At 38.9% G+C, this 17,920-nt stretch overlaps 3 protein-coding genes across 12 annotated transcripts in view; 1 reads left to right on the forward strand and 2 right to left on the reverse strand.

Annotated features, from left to right (window-relative positions):
* cutc (cutC copper transporter homolog (E. coli)) overlaps positions 1–3,984 on the reverse strand; it is a 5,290-nt gene extending 1,306 nt beyond the window's left edge. The window contains exons 1-9 of one of the 3 annotated variants that reach the window (XM_058059174.1): positions 3,825–3,984; positions 3,678–3,756; positions 3,408–3,467; positions 2,608–2,817; positions 2,464–2,499; positions 2,191–2,324; positions 1,226–1,253; positions 1,038–1,143; positions 844–907 (exon numbers count right to left, since the gene is read on the reverse strand). In XM_058059174.1, coding sequence (XP_057915157.1) covers positions 844–907; positions 1,038–1,143; positions 1,226–1,253; positions 2,191–2,324; positions 2,464–2,499; positions 2,608–2,817; positions 3,408–3,467; positions 3,678–3,747 — 708 coding nt within the window. In that variant the 5' untranslated portion in view covers positions 3,748–3,756; positions 3,825–3,984. Of the gene's footprint in view, positions 1–724; positions 908–1,037; positions 1,144–1,225; positions 1,254–2,190; positions 2,325–2,463; positions 2,500–2,607; positions 2,818–3,407; positions 3,468–3,677; positions 3,757–3,824 lie in introns of those variants that run through there. The other 2 variants (XM_058059173.1, XM_058059172.1) reach the window with 2 other exon arrangements.
* On the forward strand, positions 3,865–8,551 carry LOC131108259 (cytochrome c oxidase assembly protein COX15 homolog). Its single transcript, XM_058059162.1, has 9 exons — positions 3,865–4,357; positions 4,659–4,846; positions 4,949–5,071; positions 5,486–5,672; positions 5,747–5,914; positions 5,996–6,077; positions 7,434–7,588; positions 7,724–7,837; positions 7,904–8,551. The coding sequence occupies exons 1-9, from the start codon at positions 4,283–4,285 to the stop codon at positions 8,033–8,035; spliced, it is 1,224 nt and encodes a 407-aa protein (XP_057915145.1). The 5' UTR covers positions 3,865–4,282; the 3' UTR covers positions 8,036–8,551.
* Positions 8,311–17,920, reverse strand: part of LOC131108260 (Kv channel-interacting protein 2) — a 114,470-nt gene continuing 104,860 nt past the window's right edge. For 3 of the 8 annotated variants that reach the window (XM_058059169.1, XM_058059168.1, XM_058059170.1), the window contains exons 2-8: positions 15,191–15,315; positions 15,044–15,113; positions 13,635–13,705; positions 13,431–13,538; positions 11,738–11,842; positions 11,565–11,627; positions 8,312–10,372 (exon numbers count right to left, since the gene is read on the reverse strand). In XM_058059169.1, coding sequence (XP_057915152.1) covers positions 10,325–10,372; positions 11,565–11,627; positions 11,738–11,842; positions 13,431–13,538; positions 13,635–13,705; positions 15,044–15,113; positions 15,191–15,315 — 590 coding nt within the window. In that variant the 3' untranslated portion in view covers positions 8,312–10,324. Of the gene's footprint in view, positions 10,373–11,564; positions 11,628–11,737; positions 11,843–13,430; positions 13,539–13,634; positions 13,706–15,043; positions 15,114–15,190; positions 15,316–17,298; positions 17,330–17,453; positions 17,557–17,920 lie in introns of those variants that run through there. The other 5 variants (XM_058059167.1, XM_058059165.1, XM_058059163.1 and 2 more) reach the window with 4 other exon arrangements.

The raw sequence follows: 17,920 nt of genomic DNA on the forward strand, positions 1-17,920 counted from the left end.
TTTCATATTTTGTAAATCACCGTCATATACAGTAGATATAATAAGATATAATAAAAAAAATGTATCTTTGTGATATAGGTTGTCATAATATTTCAACTTCTTTGCATACTTCCAGAAATTGTCTTCTTGTAATATTATGACTCCTATATTGTTTTTACTTAATTTTCAAATTATATGTTTTTCCCTGGCCACACAGCTAGGAGACCTGAGTTCAATTCCACCCTCTGGCATCTCTGTGTGGAGTTTGCAAGTTCTCCCCGTGCATGCGTGGGTTTTCTCCGGGTACTCCGGTTTCCTCCCACATTCCAAAAACATGCTAGGTTAATTGGCGACTCCAAATTGTCCATAGGTATGAATGTGAGTGTGAATGGTTGTTTGTCTATATGTGCCCTGTGATTGGCTCGCGACCAGTCTAGGGTGTGCGCCGCCTCTTGCCCGAGGACGCAACCCTTGTAAGGATAACTGGTAGAAAATGAATGAATGAATGAATGTTTTTCCCTTAGCTAATTTTCCCAAAAAATCCAACTTTATTTTGTTGATTTCTCATTATATTTAAAATTTATGCTATTCTTTTCTGTTCTTTTTTTTGTTCATTTACTTGCTAAATCCTATTTTTCGAATGAGCCGTGGACGGCACTTTGGACACGGTATGTCAGAGACTGACCGAAAGATGTTTAACAAATATCTATGCCAACTGTATAATGCCAACTTGCTCTGGACTTACCATTACAATAAAAGACGGTGATCACCTTTGAGGTATCATTGAGTTATCAGTCACAACAGTGTGGTTTTCATTCACAGGGTATTTCTTGCTATGGCATTAAAAGTGCGCACTTTGCTCACATCTGCCACCTTCAGGCTGTACTCAGACGCTGACAGAGAAGCTCCCATTGTCACACTATTGTTCCTGCACAAATAAAGCATACACCAAACCTTGTAGTGTTATGTATGTAGCTGATAACTGACTATCATTACTGTTCCAGTCAAAAGTTTGGAGACCATTTCTCATGCTATTGAATAAGAAAGTGCATCCAAACCTGAATTTCATGGCAGAATCCCTGCTGGAGCGGGCAGAGCAGTGAAACTCTTGAGCTCCCGAGCCTTCTAAAATTCTTTGAAGGTTCCTCTCCGTGATCCCACCACCTGTATAAAATATATTCAATGTATACACAACCGTATACAAGTCATCTATACAACTTTACTTCCATAACAAACGAACGCTGACCTGGCATGATGATAATTCTGCCTTTAGCCTGGAGGGGGTTCAGAAAACAAACATTAAAATGTAAACTTGGAACATCAAGTTTATGCAATTCAGAATGTGAACAAATTTCTTCAGGGGATAAAATAGCTTAAAAAAACATTACACTAACCATCAAAAGTGTGAAATGTACACTCAGGTATTTGTAGTGGTCAACTTCTTTTTACACTTGTATAGCAGTGGATAGTGTTAAAATGCAACTTAAATAAATACCTGCACAGGTAGTAAAGGCTTTATAACATGGGTGTGCAAACTTTTTCCCACAGAGGGCCACATATTGAAAAGTCAAACGATGCGGGGTGCACTTATATATTTGTGTTTTTTTTTTAAATGTTTTGTAATGGTAATGGTTTTATTTCATTTAAACATGCATCAGATTACAATTGAATGCATCACATAATCAGTTCACAGTTCCACATGTCCAAAAGGAGTAGGAAGAAGCAAAGCTTATTAAATCCTACCCCTCCATCTGGTACTTTTACAATCAGTAACTGTTACATTTGTTCACTTCCTGCTTTCCTAATATAGTTTTTTTTGTCACATACCAAAGTACGAGGTGATATGCCCATAAAAGTTTTGTAACAGTTAAAGAAGATGTACAGTATAATTAAAGACAAAGCTTTGTGTTGTTTAACAGTATCAACACTTACCTTGTGCCTTTAGCTCTGTTTTTGTTGTTGTTTAATTGCATTTCTACCATGTGGTACGGCCCAATAAAAAAACAAGCTACTGGCTGCAAACAGCCCACAGACCACACTTTGAACACCCTTGGTCTAAATAAGAATGAAGAAAAGTGTTCTACTAAGAACAGTTTGTAACTCTTTAAGTGTGTAAACTAAGAAGTACAAAACAGTACAAGTCATGTGTGGGCCATTAGTAGTCCATTATATTTTTAGACTTTAATACAGGCCAATACATACAGTACATACCTGATCCACAAGGCGTTTAATGAGTGGGAGTCCCTCTAGAGCAGAGTTATCACAGCCACTTGTCAACACACGCTGGAAACCTAATGACACTAGCGTTTCCAGGGCAACCGCTGCATCATGGACCATGTCAAAAGCTGACAAATACAGTACAATTGGGTGATTCATTATTTGAACATCCTTTTTAGTCCTTTTTTAACTCCTTTTTAACTTTTTAATTTAATCTTTACTAAAAATATGGTCTAAATATTATTTTGAATGAAGTTTTGACAGTACCTCGATGGAAGGTCACAGGTAAAGGGCGAGCAGCAGCTACAGCAGGAAAAAGTAGAACAATACCATTGTGATGAGAACACTGTTTTGGTCATTGTAAGGTTTCAATAGCATACAACTGGACATATTTCTCATTACAAGTATTACCTAGAAACTCCATGCACAGCTCTGCATCCACCCTCCCATCCTCCGTCAGGACTCCCAGCACAAATCCATCTGCTCCATGGTTCTTCATCACCTCCATGTCTTTCCTCATCACTTCCACTTCCTGGTCGGAGTAAAGGAAATCTCCGCCACGAGGCCGGATCATCACATAAACTGGGATTTTCACATACTCTTTTACAACCTGCAGCAGGCCTGCAACAGAGTTAATAAGTAGGAGTACAATGTATAGGGGTGATTACACTTTGTCCCCACAGTGGTACAAAATTGTGCATGCAATGAGTAAAACTGGTAGTAAACTGGTGTAAAGTACGTGTAAACTATGCAGGCATGAATGCCGGTGTACAAAGAATAAGTGATGTCTTCTCGTCAGTAATTCCCTCTTCCACAAAGTCAACTCACTCTTTTTTTAATATAGTTTATTGCCTCCTAACTTCAAGAAAATATAGATTTGCATTTATTTGTGTTATTTGCTTCTTCTGTGGAGTTCAACAACTTGTAGGTCCCATGCAAATAGGAGTTAATGAAGCTATATAGGTGATGCCTTTTGTGGCATGGAACACAGCATGATCAAATAATGCCACGACTGCTTCACGAACGTGGTCGTTTCGTGCCAATGAGCACCATTTGCGGTCACCATTTGCGTGCCACGTGAGTAATTGTGCGTAAACAGAACGCAAACAGTGCGCCATATAAAAACAAACAAAGAAGAACTGAATGGCACGTTTTGCCACTGCAAATTGCGGGACAAAACGCCCGCAGAGTTTGCATGTTAATGTTCTCACCAACACTGGGAGTGAGTCCTCCTTCCAAAAGGCTACAACACAACTCCAGCCGACCCGCACCTGTCACAACATAGACAAATTTCAGGTTGTTGTTTTTTTTTTTTACAGGAAAAATCTAGTTTGTCATTTCAATAATAATAGCTACTACAATGTAATGTGCTCAGAAACTTTTTATTTTTATTTACAAGTAGAACTGTTATAATAACTGAGTGTATAACAGTATTACGTTTAGTTGTTTAAAGTTACAATTGACAAAACTACACAACCTACCTCCTCGCTCCGCATTGACAGCAGACTCCACGGAGTCCACACACACCTCCATTAAAAAAACATCTGCCATAATGACGACCTGGATGAACAAAGAGAATCAATATTATTTTTTGCCTCATATAATCGTGTTTTCATTCATACAACTACCTGTCAATGAGACATTGTAATAGTTGACGTTTAGCTGTAAGTAGCTAACAAACACGGCTGTGGGTTAGCCACTTCCGGGGCGTTGATTTCTTTACACAAGGTTCCACGAGTGGACCGGCGAACATCAGCAGTACAAGTATAGCCGCCCGAGCGGCATACGCTATAAGACAAATGAAAGCCCACAAGACTAAGAGTTCCGCTTTGAAAAAATGTGTAAAAATATGACTATTTTTACAGTTATATCATCAATATGTATTTTTTTGTGAAATCACAAATATTTGAAAATTAAAAAAAAGTTCGCCAACTATTTTGGTGACGTTGTGACGTCAGAGTTGAAAGTTCAAGCTAATGTTAAGCAACATGGTTGTGTAAACGCTGTGAGCAGAGCGTCACTGACAGCATCCTTAGTGGTGAACTTGTGCTACTTTTGATTAATATTAATAGCCTAATAAACAAACATGTTGCTAGCTTCGATAAGGACAACGATATTAAACGGTTGTAGACGAGCCGGAGGGGGAAATCGACACAGTAACGTAAGTATGATACATCCAAGCTAACTACTAACCTAGCTAGGAAGACTGGGAAGAGTTTCGAATTCGATGTACAGAAGGTGCTATTAGTGATGTGAAGTATTATAAATTAGTCAATTAATTTGTCTCACATGGAGCTTATTTATTATAACTGATTTGATAGTTTAGTTGCATTACTCAGCTGTCAAGTATGCATGCTAATGTCATATGACATTGCTGCAAGATCAGTGGTTACACGTGCAAACCCTAACAGCCTCAGAATCACTGAACTGTAGTCCTGAAATATCTGATGTTACTTTGCCAGGGTGCACAGTTACGATACTGGCTGGTGAGAAGGGGCCACAGCACCATCACAGCCGAGGCAGGAGCTTCATCCTCGCCGGCAGCAGCAGTCAGTGTCCCCAATGCATCCACAAACAGGATAGTAGGTCGCTGGTTACTAGGCTGTAGTGGCCTTGTGGTGGGTGCTGTTGTCCTTGGTGGCGTTACTAGGTAAATATCACAATGCCTGTCATCCATGTGTGTCAAGTACCTGTGGTTGATTGATTGTGTATATATATATATATATATATATTTTTTTTTTTCATAAATCAGATTAACAGAATCCGGTCTTTCCATGGTGGACTGGCACCTGGTGAGAGAGATGAAACCCCCTCAGTCAGAGGCAGAATGGCAGGCGGAGTTCTCCAAGTACCAACAGTTTCCTGAATTCAAGATGTAAGATGGCGTTTGCTGTTCTTATTAAGCAGGTGCATTTAATTTCCCATGATGTTTGATTTGCAGACATGTTTTACGTTACGTTATAAGTAAATAAGCAGGAAGTGAACAAATGTAACTGTTACTGATTGTAAAAGTACCAGATGGAGGGGTAGGATTTAATAAGCTTTGCTTCTTCCTACTCCTTTTGGACATGTGGAACTGTGAACTGATTATGTGATGCATTCAATTGTAATCTGATGCATGTTCAAATGAAATACCATTACCAATACTATTTGTAAACCTTTTGACTTTTACCGCATCGGGTTAAAAGAATTGTTGACATGTTGATGAAAAAAATTTCCTTGCAGGTGATGATTGTATCCTTGAATTTCTATCTCAATCTCACACGATACAAATGATCTGTCATCCTAGAATGAATCATGACATGACTCTGTCAGAGTTCAAGTTCATCTTCTACATGGAGTGGGGTCACCGTATGTGGGGCAGGCTGGTGGGACTGGCCTACATTCTCCCCACTGTGTACTTCTGGAGGAAAGGCTACTTCACTCGTTCCATGAAGGGGAAAGTGTTGGGTCTTTGTGGATTTGTCTTCTTCCAGGTGAAAAACATGGACGGTAATAAGTTGATGTACATTATGATAGAGCATCACAAGTATTTTGTGTGTTTTGACAGGGTTTGTTGGGTTGGTACATGGTCAAAAGTGGTCTGGAGGAGAAACCAGAGTCCCACGACATTCCGAGGGTCAGCCAGTATCGACTAAGTGCTCACCTTGGTTCTGCTTTACTCCTTTACTGTGCCAGCCTGTGGACCGGCCTCACGCTAATGCTGCCTGCACACAAGGTACTTCCTCACAGGTGCAATACTTCATCCACACGTATTCTGTCTCTTGATTGATTAATGTCTGTGCTTTATCTTATGAAGTTGGCAGAAACCAAACGTCTCATGCAGCTTCGGAGGTTTGCCAAAGGCACGGGTGGGCTTGTCTTCCTCACAGCTCTTTCAGGTATTATGAAGTCAACAGTGCGTTGGTTTAGCCCCTTAATGTTTTATAGAATAACAGCATTCTGTTTAAAAACGGGTTGAATGGAGTGAGCTTTTTTACAGTTGCTTTGGGAGAAGGGTGGCCTAGCATGCACACAGCGGAAGAGTGTAGCCGCATGAGCAGCAATGCAAGGTGACATAGTAGACCTAGGAGGGAAAAAGATGCAAGTTGAGCTCATCAACACGGATGAGCCAAAATGGTGAATTTGTTTGAAAAGTGGTGGACTCAAGTTATGAATCGCAAAAGAAATTCTGCTCTTTAATACAGTTGAAAAGCCAGCATTTCAAGAAATGCTGCAAATGTCAGACAGTATGAAATGCCTGTGAGAAAATACATGGCATAAATTGCAATTCCATAACTGACATTCATTCATTCATTCATTTTCTACCGCTTATCCTCACGAGGGTGGCGCGGGGTGCTGGAGCCTATCCCAGCTGTCTTCGGGGGAGAGGCGGGGTACACCCTGGACCGGTCGCCAGCCAATCACAGGGCACATATAGACAAACAACCATTCATACCTATGGACAATTTGGAGTCGCCAATTAACCTAGCATGTTTTTGGAATGTGAAGGGAAACCAGAGTACCCGGAGAAAACCCACGCATGCACGGGGAGAACATGCAAACTCCACACAGAGATGGCCGAGGGTGGGATTGAACTCGGGTCTCCTAGCTGTGAGGTCTGCGCGCTAACCAAACAACCGCCGTGCAGCCCTGGCCACAACTTATGAATCGCAAAAGAAATTCTGCTCTTTAATACAGTTGAAAAGCCAGCATTTCAAGAAATGCTGCAAATGTCAGAGAGCATGAAATGCCTGTGAGAATGCAATTCCATAATTTTACAGAGCAAAATAGGACATATTAATGGAAATATTGCTGATTTAGTATGATAACATTATTATATATTATAAGAGTGGTTTATTTGGTCTCAAAATATGCTGACAGTAATTGTTTAGTGTCAATTTGTAGGAAAATAAACATGTAAAAACGCCACCTGCATTGTCATATCATACTAGTCATACTTTTTCATTATACTTTTCTGAAAATTGTGACAATCTCATCTTGTCTTGTGGACCCAACTTATATTGTACGTATATTGTATATTGTTGAGTGTATTGTCTCGTCTTGTGTCTTATGACACCCTTAATTTTAACTCTTAACTGTGTTTACATAGATGTTATGTTTTCTTTTGATGACACAAATGTCTATAGGATCTCTTTTAAATGTAATTAGTGTTTACCATCAAAAAGCTGAAACTATGTAATGGTAATTTAATGATTTACATGCACACCAGTACTTAACACAAATATTTATTTCAGGTGCTTTCGTCGCTGGATTGGATGCCGGCCTGGTGTACAACTCGTTCCCTAAGATGGGAGAACGCTGGATTCCGGATGACCTTCTGGCCTTTTCTCCCACATTGCAGAACTTCTTTGAAAACCCCACAACTGTTCAGTTTGACCACAGGATCTTGGTACGTCCATTTTTGAGCGTGGTCTAGGACATGTTTGTGCGTCATTAGAGACTCCTATAGGACTTGAGTTTGTCAGAAGAGATACACCCTGCAACTTGCGCCTCTGATCATGAAGCCTATTTTTCTGTTCTCCAGGCAATCACCTCTTTGACAGCCATCACTGGGCTCTATCTCTTCTCCAGAAGGATGGTTCTTCCTAGGAGAGCTAAGATAGCCATCAGCCTCCTAGCAGCAATGGCATACGGACAGGTAATTGTGCATATAAGAAGTTCGTTGCATGTAAACCAGGTCTTGAACTGTGTTCTGGTTCCTCAGGTTGCACTGGGAATCAGCACCTTGTTACTGTATGTGCCCACTCCGCTGGCAGCGACCCACCAGTCTGGATCTGTGGCGCTTCTCTCACTCGCCATTTGGGTTCTAGCCGAGCTCAGAAAAATGCCCAAATAATGTTTGCGGCCTCTCCAAACACATACTCACATTCATGTACCAGTGTGGACAGCCATCCGGTTTCCGAACGAACTGCTCTATGTCCTGAGCCACTGCCGCAACGTAAATATTTTTTTTAAATGCAAATTTAATCACTAAATTACTATGTCTACTACACTCTGCCTTCAAGCTGAGCTGGATTTTACTGTATAAAGCGTATATTTAAGTTGTGTACTAAATGTTAACATGGTGATGATACATTATGCAGAAAAATGTCCTTGTACGACTTTAATAAAATCATGTACAGTCAGTATGCATAGTAACTGATTTTATTATCTCTGTACAAAATATACATATTTTCATTATGTAATGTAACTAGTTAAGAGGCTCGCTAACAGAAGTCGGAACAACAGGTTAGTTGTCAGTACTCTAGACAGATTACATGCGGGGGAATAAAAGGGCCTGACTTGTGGGAGCTGAAGACTGGCGAGGAGCAATCAGATGTAAATAGAATAAAAATGGATTATTATGATTCTATCATGTTCTCACAGAAAGGAGTGGGAAGTGATTATTGCTGTCTACTTGTGTACAGTAATTCATTTGGGGGGGGGGAAAGCAAATTCCTCATGCACTTTGATGTAATCTCTTAACATTAAGTCTTAAAAAAATGAATGAGGTGAGGAAGAAGGTGTTCTGATTGGTCCTTGCCAATTTACAACACATTTCTTTATTCCTATAATAGACAGGCCAAATGTTTCTTCTTTGGTGTAACAGAGAAAAAGGGAAGATATGACTTTTAACATTACACACACACACACAATTACTTTTTTTAAAAAAAAATGGAATTACATTGTAAATTTAGCCTAAATCAGGGATTTTTAAAGTGTGACAGCAAGCCAGCCTTCCCTACTTCAACCATTTGCATTTAATCTGTAAAGATAGTCAAACCTCCAAAGTCAAACAATTTCAACACTACATATATTCCCATAGGAAATAATGTAATTTTTTCCAGACTCATAATTATACAATTTAACTGTCATACTAGTATAATAACAGTAGGTTACATTCTGTATTTAATAAAACTAAAATAAAGTAAAAATACAGTTTGGATAAGTGGCATAGAAAATGGATGGCTGGATACTCACCATTTAAAAATGCCAATACAGTAAAGCAGAAGGAAGGTAGTTGCGGAGTAATACTTTCATCTAGTATCATTTAATAGTATTGCTAAAATGAATGTGTTGTACAGCAAAAAAATATTGTAAATTATTGATTTAATTATATTATTGCACTGAGCAGCCTGACACTTGTTGTAGTTCCATTTTTTGAGTCTATGGTTATCACACATTTCTGTGGTGGAAACACAAATTTGGAAAAAGGAGAAATAAAACCTAAAGTGTCGAGTGATATGAGATATATTTTATTTTTCCGCTCCAAATTTGGGTTTTATGGCGTTTCACTTTGGAGGTTCCACTTTATTTTTCTCAAGCTGCTGCACCTCACACTCTGAAAACCTGCTAATTTGTTGCAAAGAAAATGTTTTAGTTAAATTTTCATGTAAAAAATGTAAAACCTGCTATGACGACATGACTCTTGTGATCACAACAAGTTGACAAACACAGCCTGGCTGTCTACTCCTGCTTATTTGTAAAGGCTAGAACAACTGGGACCGACTGTAATAGTTTGGAAGAATCAGAATCCTATGATGACAGAAAAAGGGGGGGACAGGGGGGGTGATATTCCCAGTCTCATCTTCCATATGCATGATGAAAGTCATTCCTGTTGCACATGCACGCACACAAAGGGTGAGGCACCTGTGGATGACCGGGAAACAGCAGACGGACACGCAGACTTTGGAGCGCCTCGCTAAATAACGTTATAAGTGACATCATCATGCGATACTGAAATCAGTTCATGTTTGAGCCCCCCAATTGTCAGAAATGTCCTTCTCGTCGGCCGCAGCGTGCGTTTCACAGCAGTGCCACATGCACAAAGTCTGGATCAGATTCACATGGATCTAGAGGTCTTAGAGGCCCATCCGGAAGGAGAAGAAAATAAAAGAGGTGAATGGAGGGGGGGGGGCTTGTGCTCGTGTCTGTGAGCCTGCTGCTTGCCTTCTTTTCCAGTGTTCCTCCACAGACGAGGAAGAGTCTTCCACTGTTGCTTCACCTTGGGGGGGGGTTGCTGTCGCTTCCCTCTCGCTTCCAATCCGGAGAAGGTCCACACGCACACACAAATACGCACACACTAACTCTGATACCTTCAACCCCCCCTGCTTCCCGGGACCAGCACCCTCCCTGAGCCTCTTCTTTAGATGACATTGTCAAATAACTGCATGGACTGCATGATGTTCTCATCCTAGAGACACAGGACAGTTTGGGAACAAGTCACTTAAAGTTCAACTGCAGTATCTAAACCAGGGGTCTCAAACACGCGGCCCGCGGACCACATGTGGCCCGCAGGACACTAGTTTGAGGCCCCCGCCTTGATATGAAAGTTTAATGTTAGTGCGGCCCGCGCAAGTTTGATATGGATGCTGTATGGTATCATGTACCCAGAACAAATTATTACATTTGATTAATGTTCATGTTAAAGGTTAAATAACTGTTAATAGTTATCCTCCCAATCCATGTGGAAGTGGTAAGTTTTTGGCTATTTAAGTTTAAAGGAAATAACTTGAAGGCTACCATTTAGGTCGCTAGCTCTCTAGTTTGCGAGTTAGCATGTGTCTCAAGACCCTGCAGTTGCGCAATATGTTGTAAATAAAAAGAGTATAAATGTGACTATAGTCGTGTTTTGTCATGTCTACAGGGCTCTAATAATGCTTTGTTCATTTTAATCTGAAAAAAATAATTTGTTTACCCACAAAACTATATGTGGTTTCTTAAGTTTTTATTATTTGCCGTTTTATTATTATTATTATAATATTTATTTATTACTGATTGATTTTCTTTATTCTTGATTTGTTTATTCATTTTCCATCTTATTTTGTGTAGAAAAATAAAAAGTAAGATATTTGAGAACAGTGGAATGTTTTATCAGAGCTTTTCTTGTAGAAAATTGGAACCACAGCGAAGTTTTTAAAAAATTTTTGTTTTTAATAAATGCGTTTTTTTTTTTTTTTTTGGAAAACCTGATACGGCCCAATCTCACCCAGACCCGAGCTCCAGTGGCCCCCAAGTAAATTGAGTTTGAGACCCCTGATCTAAACACTGTTTTTGTTACATTAGAGCCTTAGCTATTAGCAGAATTATATTTTTTTTAATATATTTTTTTTAAATACAAAGTGGTTTGATGGCGCTATCTGCAAGGGAAAATAAGTCCTGCAGTTATGAATCCAAGTCAATTCACTTCTACAGCAGGAAAATACATCAAGTTGTTAACCTGTATTGTTTGTAAGTGTCTTATTGTGTATTGTATGCCTGTAATTATTTCTGAATGTGTAAAATGTAATGTACTGTTAACTAATAGCCAAGATATACAGTAATGGCAGCTGAAATGTGAGTTGTGTACTCATTTTTGTGAAATACTGTACCTATCAGTGTCTTACCTTTTTACACGACTCGATAAACTCCTCTATAGTAACCACACCATCTTGATTTCGGTCCATTTTCTGAAAGAAAGAAAGAAAGCATAGCAGCCACAGATTTAATCAGTGCTTACCTCTGGGCTACTTTTTTTGGTGCCAACTGTTATTGGTTTTAAACAAAGTTATGTTATGACCTGGAAGAAGCTCTCCACATGCTCTCTTGGTGCATCATCCTGCATAGTGGGGTACGTGTACTTCCCCATCATGTCGTAGATGGACTTCATGATATCCAGCATCTCCTGCAAAGAGAAGAAAACAATGACGGTGGAACTGAAGGAATTACAAACTCGTATTATATAATTAGTGTCCAACTTTTTTTTCTCACTGTCTAAAATTGACAGTTTTAGGTCAGTTAGGATGACCAAAAGTATTTCTGTTTCATTTATTTCATGATGATGACAGGTTAAGAATATTCAGGTTAGTTTGCAGGTACATCTGTGCATGCATTCTAATGCCACACCTCAAACACACTTTCCTTATCTGACATTATGGCAAATCAGCCTAAATATCATGAAAATAATTGTCGAGTTCTACAAGTCTGGTTCATCCTTGGGTGCAATTTCCAGAAACTGGAAGTTGCCACACGTTCATCTGTACAAACAATCCTCAGAAAAACAGATTTCCATACCGCTCAGGAAGGGTATTTGGGACATATTTTGGTCCGAAATGTGAGAATCAATCTCAGAACCAAAGCTAAAGACCTTGTGAAGATGGTGGCTGAAGCTGGTAAGAGTTTGTGTGTCATTTAATGCTCTTCCACTAGATGGCAGAAGGTACATAATTAACCTGTGTAGCCACCTTTTGCCATTTATTCCAGAGATTAGACACACTCGGTGGTGTGCAGAGAGATTTTTCTCATGTCTTGGCTATGAGTAATTAAACACATAATTAAAAATATATATTTTTACCTCATATATGGAACCACAAATAAACAAACAAATACATAGAATAGATGCATCAACAAAATCATAACAACGGGTCAATTTATATCTAAAAAAACATTTTTTTATTTGTATTTATTATTATTTTTAACTGGAAAAATGATTTCTGCAAACTAACCATGATTAATCTAATCCACTAAACCATGATTAACTCATTTGCTCCCGAAGACGTCATTATTTTTTTTTGCAACCTGACCGCTCGCTCCCGAAGACATATTCATAAGATTTTTTAAGTGTTAAATGAAATTCTCGCAGTTAATACAATAATAATAATAATAATAATACAAGGGAGGTTTCAAATTGAAGATACATTTTAACACGTCCATACACAGAGTTTAATTGCAAATGTGAAAATTCTATTTATTTAAAACAAATTTCATCCAAAACAACCGTTTTTTGTGTTGTTTCTATTATGGTATTGTTGTTTAGACATGTTGGCTAAATTTTATTGCTAAATTTGTGTCAAAGTGAAAACTGGTATTTTGCTGAAACTTACCTATGATCAACAAAACTGAAAAAGGTAGAAATAAACTTCTTCTTTCTGATGCAAGATGAGAGTCTAATGCTTTTTTCTTGGTATATACCATGTCTATATAAGCCCAAGACCACAATATTGTGTCCGCTTTGAAAAACCAGTACAAAATCATCAAAACAAAGAGGGACAGCTTTTGAAAAATGGCTGATATTGAATGAGTTAATCAATCTATTCATTCTGCAAAATGAGAATAATGAACCAGTGTGGCTATTCAATGTATAAATAAATGAATGCATATGTAATTGCCATGATTAATCAGCCTAATAGCTCATTAAAACAGCAGACAGTTCTGCAAAGGTTAATGAAAGTGACAGTGAATGGAAGGTATTCATTCCAAGTAAGAAAAGTGACCTCTTTGGTGATGCAGCCGTCCTTGTTCAGGTCATAGAGGTTAAAGGCCCAGTTTAACCGGTCATTAATGGTCCCCCTCAGAATGATTGACAGGCCGAACACAAAGTCCTGAGAGAGGAGGGAACTATTCAGCTTACATCCTGACAACAATAACAATAAGCTCGATGCGCTCAAGCATGTCTGATACGAAAATGAAAAGGTCACCTCAAAACTAACAGAGCCGTTCTTGTCGGTGTCGAAGGCTTCAAACAGGAAGTGCGCATACATACTGGAATCTGCAAAGACACACAGACACACTTGCAAAGGAATGCCTTCTTAAACCTGAAACCGAGCTGAGCAGGAAGCTAAATATAGATTTATAAAAAAATGATATAACTAGAGGCAAAGTGGTTCACATTTAATTGAACTAAACATCATGGAATGAGATGAAGTGCCTTGCTTCTTCATGAATGTACAATGGAACCTTGGTTGGCGTCATTAATTCATTCCAGAAGGTCCAAGTCTAACCAAGAGGGACGCTAAACAAATCAATGGAACAATGGAAATGCAATTAATCCATTCCAGAAAGCCAAAAATGTTAAAAAAAAAAAACATTTTTAGAGTTTTATGATTAATAACATCACAGACGGGCAGTAGGATGTTTTGTAGAAGTAAATGCAAACGAAAAAGCACAAAATGGTGTGCGTTCACTGAGAGCGTAGTTAAATACATACCAAAGAAATGCTACTTTTTAATACAGTTGAAAAGCCAGCATTTCTAGAAATGCTGCAAATGTTTTACAGACCGAAAATACTTGTCATAAGCGTCAATTCCACAACTTTACAGAGTGAAACATGACACATTAAAGTAAATATTGCATTATTGTGATATTTTATTATATATCATAACATTAGTGGTTTATTTGGTCTTAAAAAATGTTGACAATAATTTAATTAAGCATCAATTTGTTGGACAGTAACCATTTCAAAACACACCTAATATTAATAATAATGATAAATTATAAATTTTATAGGCTGCACGGTGACAGAGTGGTTAGCGCGCAGGCCTCACAGCTAGGAGACTTGAATTCAATTCCCCACTTGGCCATCTCTATGGACAATTTGGAGTTGCCAATTAACCTAGCATGTTTTTGGAATGTGGGAGGAAACCGGAGTACCCGGAGAAAACCCACGCATGCACGGGGAGAACATGCAAACTCCACACAGAGATGGCAGAGGGTGGAATCGAACCCTGGTCTCCTAGCTGTGAGGTCTGCGCGCTAACCACTCGACCGCCGTTCCGCCCCAGTAGGATGTTTTGTGATTTAAAAAAATAATACATTAAGAACACATATAGTGTATTAATAACAGGGAAAGATGTGCGCCATTTTGGATGCTAAACGGTAAATGTACATAAACCGAGGCAAAATTTTCAATGCTAACCAAGGCTCCACTGTATGCTATATTCTTACTGGACACTTCACTTCAATTGTATGTCATCTTCTACAAGTAAAAATCACTTAGTGTTTCTAATATTGTTCGACTCATTTGTTACATATTAGTGTCAAAATATTAAAAGTGACATTATTCTTGATGTTTTCCAAATATGAAGCAATCAGTAGTCAACTGACTCACCTCCCTGAGGAAAGAACTGGGAGTAGATGCTCTTAAAATTCTCCTCATTCACCACACCGCTCGGACACTCCTAATATATGCATAAAGTCATACATAAACACATCATCATCTTTTCTGTCATGAGTGTTTCTCCTTTAGTGGACGTACATTCTTGAAGCCCCTGTAGAGAACTTGCAGCTCCTTTTTGGTGAACTTTGTTTGCTCTTCCAGCTTGTCCATGCTTTCGGGCCGATGACACACAGTGGAGAGTTCAAAGTCATCTTCTAAGCTGTCTGCGGAAGGGACAAGAGGGACATGTTAGCATCATCATTTCGCAGTAATTGGCATTCCGTAAATACTCCAATGAATGCCTCAGTTTACCGTAAATTATGACGTATAAGCCCGTTACTTTATTAAACGTTAAACCTTGTGGCTTCTACAATGGTGCACCTAATCTGCGGCTAAATTACACAATAAAAAAACATCCAAATTATCACACAGCAACTTAACACTCAAAAAGCGCACCTATGAAATATACAAACATGCACCAATATGAGCCTACAATGGGACTGGCATTGGTACATGTTTGTATATTTGGTAAATCATGAGGTAAACCTTTTGAGTGTTAAGTCGCTGCGTGATGAGTGTTTTATGTTGTTTGTAAGATGACACCGTGAGTCAGACTGCTATATTGAGTAATGACCTTGTGTTGTTTCTGATTTGTTTACGAGCTTTTATAGCTCCTGATTGGCTCCTGTTAAACAAAGAGCTGCCTGGTCCTCATGGACTCCTGCGCGACACAATATGCTATTTTGCATGGCTGTTGGTGTTAAACTCATGCGATTAATGCCCGATGAGCAGTTTGCAGGTAAAAGCAATACAACAGTGAAACACTTCTCATAACATTAGCATGTAGCATGTCGTGCTAACAGACTATAGACACGGCAATGGGATCAATTCAAACAGACAGGCTAACTCCATTAGCTTATGTTACATCTCGTATAAGTGGCGTGAGGAGCTGTGAGTGGGTCACTGTGTCACTACGCCAGAAAAGTAGTTCTTGAGTGTTAGCTACTACAATAACAGTGTCACTGTAGCTTGGTTAATATGCAGGTCATGTTATGTAAATTGAACATTTCATGTTTTTTTTTAAAGCTTTATAGTGTAAATTGTTAGTTGCATCATGCTTCAAGTTTTTCTCTCTTTAGAGATCCGTTGCATCAGTTGTTAGCGCTCAGAAACGGGAAAGACATGTGTTAATGTCTTAAATAAGACAACATTGACAAAATGGATGAAATTCCATACAAAAGTTCAGTCTTCCTTTATAAAAAACCCCACCAAAATGAAACACTTTGCTCGAAAAAAAAGGAAGCTGAAACCAATTTTAGAGAGTGGACTGAAGAAAATGATGATGGCGTTTGATAGTGTGATGAAAACAAGGTGCAGACAATCAACAGCATACATTTTCCCATTTTATTCTCACTCCAACTCCCAAGTTTGACCTTCACAAGCTATTGCTTTTATACCCCCACTAAACTTGTCAATGTGCATAAACCATTCTCCCGCTCTCTCTTATATACACATTTCAGGGTCCAGAGTATCTAGGAATGCATTGTCATTGTAGACCGCCACAATGTATCCCACCAGGTTCCAGCAGACAATGTCTGTATACCATAAAAGAGAATGAAAAGTGAATGTTTCTGATGCAAGCCTTTCAAAATATATATATTCTATCAGATCTTTCAGAATAAAAGTACAACATCAGATGCACTTTTCACTTTCAATACAGTTGAAAAGCCAGCATTTCTAGAAATGCTGCAAATGTTTTACGGACCGTACATAATGCCTGTGAGAAAAAACTTGTCATAAGCGTCAAGTCCACAACTTTACAGAGTGAAACATGACAGGAAATGCATTATCGAGAATTGCATTATCGAGATATTTTATTATATATCATAACATTAGTGGTTTATTTAGTCTCAAAAAATGTTGACAATAATATCATTTAGCGTCAATTTGTTGGACAGTAACCATATCAAAACACACCTAATAATAATGATAAATTATGAATTTTATAGGCTGCACGGTGACAGAGTGGTTAGTGCGCAAGCCTCACCGCTAGGAGACCCGAATTCAATTCCCCACTCTGTGTGGAGTTTGCATGGTGTACCCCGCCTCTTGCCCGAAGACAGCTGGGATAGGCTCCAAACGCTCAAAACGATCCAAATAAAGTAAAAAAAAAAAACAAACAAAAAAAACAATGACCTGTGTTCTACCTGAAAACAAAAGCATCCAGTATATCTCCCAGGAGTTTGAGTGCTTTGTAGGGCCTGTTGTGCCCTGAACGTGTCAGTATCTGTATGGGCTCAATTCTTCTGGGAATAAGAACACACTAGGATAAACTAAAGATGTGCATAGAGTGAATGAGGACTTGCTTTCACTGATTGAGGGGGTGGCCGAGGGCGTGCAGCATGGCAGCAGCTTGAGGAATCGCTGCTTTATGGTTTTTTTGCTTTGGATGGTGGAAGGATTGCCTGCAATCACCAACCACAGAGGTTAGACATATCGCTTAAATGCATGCACAAACACACACATACACACACATATGAGTTCATACCACAATTCACACCATGCCATACACACATAACAGGCCGACATGCTCCTGCTGACCCGGGTAAGCAATGGGAGACCCACTTCACTCAATAGAAACCGCAACCACTCAATTGAAGACTTAAGAGTGACATCTAATTTGCCACACTTACAACATAGTCCTTACTTACAAGAAGCACACACGGACCCACAAATTGCTCCATTTGCTTCTAAGTTTCCACGGCAACAATTGATGCAAAGGATATGGACCAAATGCCCCATAAATGTATATTTGTATTTTTCTTTTTT

This window comes from Doryrhamphus excisus, chromosome 20, assembly GCF_030265055.1.
Source record: "Doryrhamphus excisus isolate RoL2022-K1 chromosome 20, RoL_Dexc_1.0, whole genome shotgun sequence".
NCBI lineage: Eukaryota > Metazoa > Chordata > Actinopteri > Syngnathiformes > Syngnathidae > Doryrhamphus > Doryrhamphus excisus.

Coding starts and splice junctions, on each gene's coding strand:
- LOC131108259 (XM_058059162.1), top strand. CDS start 4,283: ATGTTGCTAGCTTCGATAAGGACAACGATATTAAACGGTTGTAGACGA. Junction 4,358..4,658: donor GGGGAAATCGACACAGTAAC/GTAAGTATGATA, acceptor TTACTTTGCCAG/GGTGCACAGTTACGATACTG. Junction 7,589..7,723: donor AGTTTGACCACAGGATCTTG/GTACGTCCATTT, acceptor TCTGTTCTCCAG/GCAATCACCTCTTTGACAGC.